This window comes from Vigna radiata, chromosome 11 (assembly GCF_000741045.1).
Source record: "Vigna radiata var. radiata cultivar VC1973A chromosome 11, Vradiata_ver6, whole genome shotgun sequence".
NCBI classification, from domain to species: Eukaryota; Viridiplantae; Streptophyta; class Magnoliopsida; order Fabales; family Fabaceae; genus Vigna; species Vigna radiata.
In genome coordinates, this window is record NC_028361.1 from 5818089 (window position 1) to 5825524 (window position 7436).

At 28.2% G+C, this 7436-nt stretch overlaps 1 protein-coding gene across 1 annotated transcript; it reads left to right on the forward strand.

Annotated features, from left to right (window-relative positions):
* The first annotated feature begins 3759 nt into the window (after nucleotides 1-3759).
* Nucleotides 3760-6800, forward strand: LOC106776661 (salicylate carboxymethyltransferase-like). Its single transcript, XM_014664138.2, has 4 exons — nucleotides 3760-3901; nucleotides 4039-4449; nucleotides 6101-6355; nucleotides 6426-6800. The coding sequence occupies exons 1-4, from the start codon at nucleotides 3827-3829 to the stop codon at nucleotides 6798-6800; spliced, it is 1116 nt and encodes a 371-aa protein (XP_014519624.1). The 5' UTR covers nucleotides 3760-3826.
* The last annotated feature ends 636 nt before the right edge of the window (nucleotides 6801-7436 follow it).

The window sequence follows — 7436 nt, forward strand, 5'->3', positions numbered from 1 at the left end:
CAGTAGCACCTGAATCAATTATCCAATCACTACCCTTAGTAACAACAGAAAGATTAAGAGCAGAGTTAGATATACTTGACTTGGTCACAAATCCGGCAACAGTAGAAATATAACTCTTGGAAGCAGCGGAAGTTCCAGAATCATGTTTCTCCGATTGATTGTCATCGGAAGAAGCCATAAAAAATGTTCAATGAAAAAAAACACTGATCCCTAAACTGTAGATGATATCAGTGTTTGGCTCTGATACCATATTAAAAGGATTAAAAATAATTCTGATGTATTATTTCAAAGAATAGAGTACCATATATATACATACAAGGATCCTATAATCCTTCCTCTATTAAAGGAAAAACATGTGCACAAATCTGCACAAATTATAATAATATCTAAAATATAACTAACATAATGTTTGATTGCCTAATATCCTTTAATAGAATATTTGACATATCTTAACAGTATGCATTTATATTTATTTGTAAGAAAAAAATATTTAAACACGAATGTTTTTATAATGTTGCTGCCTCCAATGTTGAAAACGTGCTTCAAATAAAATGATTTTAAGTACAAAGAACATGATAAGACTTTAGAAAGAAAACATTGAGTCCTTATTCTACTTTTCTTTTTTATGGATTTGTTTTTAATACCACTTCAAAAGACTTTTTATCAATAGAGATATCTTATGTGTATTTATTCTAATTCATATTAATCTCTTATTTTATCCGATGTGAAACTTTGCTTGTACCTAACAGTTATGTTGACATATTATAAATTTAATAAAAGAATATACATATACCTATTTTCGTCCTGAATCTCAATTACGTTCCTTTTTTTTTCTTCGAAATCTCAATTGGATTCTTATTTTTGTAAAATTGAAATAATTAAAGGCCTACCGTTAAATTAGACAAACGACCATTTCATTAATTTGACGTGTCATTAAAATTGAATTTTGTATTAAAAATTTGGATTGCACAAGTGTAAATTCAGATTTAAAAAAGGATAAATTGGGCAAAATCTAAAAATTTAAGTGCAGCCCCTGTACTGAATTCAATCTTCCACCAAGCCAGATACCAACTCAAAATTACAACAAATTGTATTCAGTTCATACTTTCTTCACTCCTAAAAAAAACCTAGAATTCCCATCATTAAATTTTCAAAAAAAGAAAATGAAAGATAAAGATTCAAAAGAAAACCAAGAAGAGCCAATTGGGGTTTAACTGAATGCAGACATTCGCGGAGACGCCACTACGAGTCTTGAGAAGCTTGAAGCTTGGCCTCTAGGGTTTCCACAGGTGACCAGTCCTCACCATTGCACGAACTCAACCAAAGCAAAAATTAACAACGCCGATGACTACCGCTTGATCGTCTACTCCAGAAACATCCTAAGGAAGAACGATTTCCCTCATCAACCTCCGATTTGGAGTGGCTTGAAAGCAGGGGTTTCCCCTTTCTCTCCTCCTCTTGTTTCAACATGTCATAAATACTCATTTGGATTGGAACTCCACATTCTCTGTTTTTCTAAGAATCGGCAGAGGAAAGCAACAAAATTCTAGAAAAAAAAAATACAGAATCCTAAAAGAGAGAAACAGTGAGACACGAATTATCAACCAAATATTAGGATCCAAGAAACCTAAAAGTTCCCAAACCAAAACTTCAACCGAATCCCATATCTGAAAAAGGAGGCATGCAAGGAGATGTGAATGTTATTAATGGTCGCCAAATCCTTGAAGGAGATGATGTTGAATGGAGGATGCAGATGATGTTGGCTTCATTATTGAGAAGGGGATTTAGGGTTCTGAAAGAAAAGGAGCTAATGGAAGAAGAAAAATGGTTTGTCTTTTTTGCCTTTTGAAGATCTGATTTAAATTTGCTTAATCCATTTTTTAATATAAAATTAATTCAAAATTATTTTTAATGCCACGTCAGATTAATAAAATATATTGACCATATTACGGTAAGTTAAATTTAAACGGCCGCTAATTGAGAAATTGAAAAAGAAAGAAACCTAATTGAGATTCAAGACGAAAATAGGGACCTACCAAGACATTAAACTAATATACAAAAATTATATCAATATTACTCTTGTTTTCATGGTAATGGATCCATTATCTATGGATATAAGTGGATTTTTAGTTTTTTATCCTATTAGTTCAGTAAGAAGAACTATAAGAAGAGAAAAAGTTATTTTTTTTTTAAAGAATATAAAGAAAAAAAAGAAGAGAATTAGAATGACAAAACCACAAACAATATTAAATAAGTGTTTTGGTCAATAAATCTACTTTCTTATTAGCTAGAATAATTTTCATCAATTAACTTCAAATAATTTAGATTATTGTAAAAGTCTCAGTGACTTTATACTAAAAAATTACATGGAGTTGGAAGTAATCATAACTTTCTCAATTCTGTAATAAGATCTATTGTTTTTAAAGTTTTTTATAAAATAAAGTTAAGGATCAATATCATTAATAAAATTCACTTATTTAACTTTGTGACAGGTAAAGCATAAATTTGAATAGTTTTATAAAAATTAAACGTTAAGATTTTATTTAGTTTTCCTAGTATCATTATATTATTTACTCGTATTATAATGTGGCAAATACATTTATATATTAAACAAATAGGATTTTCTACTTCTGTAATGATTCGATCATTTTTGAAATTATTGTTACTCTAAAATTATTATAAAGAATGTGCATCACATTGTCTACCAACTAATAACTCCTAAGCCAAAAAATAAAAATAAAAATAAAAACTTTTTTTTCCTGTTTGGTTTAGCTGTTCAATCGAGTAAGCGTGACTAAAACTAACACTATAAATGTACTTATTATTACTAATACGCATTATTAAGTTTTATAAATATGAACATACACAGAAACATATAAAGTCACCCACTATTGAAACTGTTAACTACAATGACTCGCTAGTCTTACGAATCATAAGGAGGGAAGTAAGTAGTTACAAAAAATAAAAAATAAAAAATAAAAAAATCAGTAAATAATAAAACAATTATATTTTAGTTCCCACATGCATCTACTTTTATAATTCCCGTCTATCCAATTATTAATTTGTAAAATTGTGTCAAATAAATCATTGATTTGAGTGCTGCCTTTTTTTTTTTTTTCACAAAATTACTTTAAATTTGAATTAATTAATTGGAATCAAGTTGATGATCGTTATTTTCTTTTGTTTATATACAGCTTAACGATAACGGTAATCAGACCTGTTGTCATGCATTTATATTAATACCCTCACTATTACATGGACCATAATATATTATCAAGTTCGGTCTATATTTAATTTATTTTAATATTTGATCTTTCATATTCACAAGTTATTTATTTTTTTACTTCAATTAATTTATGACAGGTTATTAATAATTTATTCACTACAATAAAATTGTTAATTATCTGCCGGCGGATTATTATCAATGGCTTAGAATTTGTTAATAAAATTACTTTTTTGACAAAATTATTTTTCAACTAATTTATTTATTGATCGATATATTCATCGATGTAATGATGATATAATTTATCCACGAATATATATATTATCACATCACATAATCTATGAATCTATTTTTTTATGTATAATTAAATATTGATCTACTTTTTTTTTTCTTTTTTTAATTTGCATATGTTATCGTTCAATATTAAATTCACTCGCTGAGCTCACCCATGCTGAGAGCAATATTATATATTTTTTTCAGAAATGAGATTAACTTACAAATACCCGTGTTTCTGTGTATATATATGTGAGTGTCACATGAGTTTGATTACACTGCATAAAAGCATAAAAAATCAACTACCTGAGAAGAGGACTGAAACGGAGAATGGAAGTAACACAAGTACTGCACATGAATGGAGGCACCGGAGAAACAAGTTACGCAAGCAACTCCTTGGTTCAGGTATAAACGTATAATAACTAGTAAAATCATCTCTCTCTTTTTTTTCTCGGATCGATGCATTGGTGATTGTATTTCATATATACGAAGACAACTCAGCAAAGATTAGAAATTCTTACATGAATTCATAACGAGTGCAGCAGAAGGCAATTTGTTTGACAAGAGTTACGAGAGAGGAAGCGATGAGCAGGCTCTACCGCAGTATGCGGCCGAAACGCTTAGCAATTGCGGACTTGGGTTGTTCTTCTGGACCGAACGCTTTGCTTGTGATGTCTGAAGCCATAAAATTGGTGGAGAAGCTTTGTAGAGAGCTGAAGCAGGAGTCTCCTGAATACGAGATCTACCTGAATGATCTCCCTGGGAACGATTTCAACAACATTTTCAAGTCCCTTGAGAGCTTCAAAGAGAGATTGAGGAATGAAATAGAAGATGAGCATGGGATGGGTTCATGCTTTTTCAATGGAGTTCCCGGCTCTTTTTATGGCAGAATCTTTCCCAACAAAACTCTCCATTTTGTCCATTCCTCCTACAGCCTTATGTGGCTATCTAAGGTATTTCAATAATAAAATTATACCAGTTTTCAAATTCCATTTAAAATAAAAAATATATATTTAACAAGTTAAAAAATATACAAAAATAATACTTTCATACCTGTCGGGACCCACTTAACAATACTTTTAATAATATAATAATATATTTGAATTTTAAGATATAAAATAAAATAAATATAATTAAAATATTATTATTTTGAGTTGTTGAATAATTTTTTTTTTATTTCCTAGATGTCAAATTATAAACATTATTTAGATAAATACTATAAATAATATAATAACATGCCATGTGAAAAACTGATCGGAAACCTAAAATAAATTCCTTAAAATATTATATATATATATATATATATATATATATATATATATATATATATATATATATATAAAAGAAGTAATCTCCGAAGTTCTTTTTTTTCCTTTTTTTGAAGACTCTCAAAGTTGATGGGTCAATATTTATATTTTTATATAGCCATATTTAGTGTCAGACTATTTCTTAAATAAATTATAATATTTTTTAAAGGAAGGAGTGAAAATAAAAAAACTTTAAAAAAATCGCGAGTCACATAAACTCAAGCATCTCAATAATAAAAATTAATTAAATAGTTTAATGAATCACTTATCATCTTTCATAAAGAGTAGTGTTAAACTTAATCTAATCTCATCAGAAGTATAATCTCAATAACTATGTTTTTGTGAAGTCGACACAGAAAAGTGTATTGCAAAAACCATACTTTCTTATATTTTTTTTAATAGTATCACTTAAACAGAACATTTTAAATTATAAATACTGAAATATATTTTCCATCATTGATAAATATATCTTAATATTCTTTTTGTAATTTTCTCTTAAATCTTTATCGAAATTCTCCATTTCAATATAAACCGCTATTTGAAGTTCTTTCAAGATATTTTTTTTTTCTTTTTATTAGGAACACACAAATAAAAAATATTGAGAGAACCATAATTCAAACTTAATTTGATTTAATAATAACTAGTCTAACTTTTTTGGTTGACAATTTCAGCCCTGTTTATCTTTATTTGTATATTTTATTTTTTATCGGTTATCTTTTTCAATATTTTTTACCAGAATGTATTACTATTTTTAAAAAATTATATCATAGTTCAAATTAATTATAGAAAATATCAAAATATAATATATTATTTTAAATATTTATTCAGTAAAAAATGTAAAATTAAATTAAATATATCAAAATATTTATTTATTATTAATACTATTTATACAAAAATAAATATTTATCTAGTGCGTTACAAAATCTAAAATATACAGTTTTATAGAAATTTATGAACGTATTTTCAACAAAAGTATTCACATATTTAATATAAAAAAATATATTTCATCGATAATTTTTTTTGTTTAATAATTTAAGTTACACATAATATACACATATTTTTCAACAAATAATATCGTTCACCATTACATGATGTTTTGATAATTTAAATCACAAAAAATTACGTAAAAATAAATAAAAATCTATTCGAAACCTTATTAAATGGTTGCTGGAAGATTAAATATAATAATATTTGAGTTGGTAAATATCCATTAACACACCATCCCATGTTGTGAAAGAATGATTAGAAATTGAAGATGAAAATAAATGATTGTTTAATAGTGATGATGATTAATTAGGTTCCTGAAGGTGTAGAGAACAATAAGGGCAACATTTATATGTCCAGCACTAGTCCCTCAAACGTCCTTAAGGCTTATTACGAACAGTATCAGAAGGATTTCTCGTTGTTTCTCAAGTGTCGTGGGGAAGAAATGGTAGAAGGGGGTCGTATGGTTCTCACAATTTTGGGAAGAAGAAGCCATGACCGATCTAGCAAAGAGTGTTGCTATATATGGGAGCTTTTGGCTAGGGCTCTTAATCATATGGTCTCCGAGGTACATATAAAATAATGCTTTCTTTTTAGTTTAATTTTTACAATCTATCTGAAGTAGAATTTGTTCACAGGGAATGATAAAAGAGGAGCAAATGGAGGGTTTCAACATCCCTCAATACACACCTTCTCCATCTGAAGTAGAACTTGAGGTTGAAAAGGAAGGTTCATTCAGCATTACAGCTATGGAAGTATCTGTAGTACCTTGGAATGCCTACGATGATTCCGAATATGGTAATTTGTCTGAATCACTCAGAAATGGAGGATACAACGTCGCAAAGTGCATGAGGGCCGTAGCAGAGCCTTTGCTCATAAGTCACTTTGGAGAAGCTATCGTTGAAGAGGTTTTTCACCGCTATCAACAGATCTTAACCGAAACAATGTCAGAGGAGAAAAATCATTTTGTTAATGTCACCATATCTTTGATCAGAAAAGAGAGATCAGCATGATGCTGTTTGCATATTTGTATAGTTTCTTATTAAAACCAACCCCAAAAAACTTGCTCAATTTCACTAGTAATATTTATGGTGTTGTTGTGCCACTTGGTTTCTCATAAAACTTGAAATAGTATTCTGTACTATAAACTAGTATTTATTTTGCTATACTGTTGGCTTGTGATTAAGTTATGTTTATGCATGTTATTATGATAAGTAGTTCTCTTTACATGAAAATGAATCGATTTGTGCAAAATCAACTTTTCATCATGTTAATTTTATACTAAATTCTAAACTATCCCGTTTTTGCCAAAGAAATTAGACGAGATTATTTGCGAAAAATTGTATGATAATATCTACAACTTTTGTTAAAAAAGTTGTCTGAAAATTTGCAGTTTTTTGTTAAAAAAATTCATGTGAAGTAATAATCTTTTTGTTGAGTATTTGTATATATAGACAGGTGTTAAAACACATTAAATATTAAATTTCTTGTGTGATTTAATTTAATTCTTCTTTTTTCTATTGTGGGATTTCATTTATAAGTTCTAATTACTGTGTGCTTTAATTTAATTCTTCTTTTTTTTATTGTGTGATTTCATTTAAGTTCTAATTATTAGAGAAAGTAGAATAGTTTAACATGGTGACCAATAT

Coding starts and splice junctions, on each gene's coding strand:
- LOC106776661 (XM_014664138.2), top strand. CDS start 3,827: ATGGAAGTAACACAAGTACTGCACATGAATGGAGGCACCGGAGAAACA. Junction 3,902..4,038: donor CAAGCAACTCCTTGGTTCAG/GTATAAACGTAT, acceptor TAACGAGTGCAG/CAGAAGGCAATTTGTTTGAC. Junction 6,356..6,425: donor TTAATCATATGGTCTCCGAG/GTACATATAAAA, acceptor ATTTGTTCACAG/GGAATGATAAAAGAGGAGCA.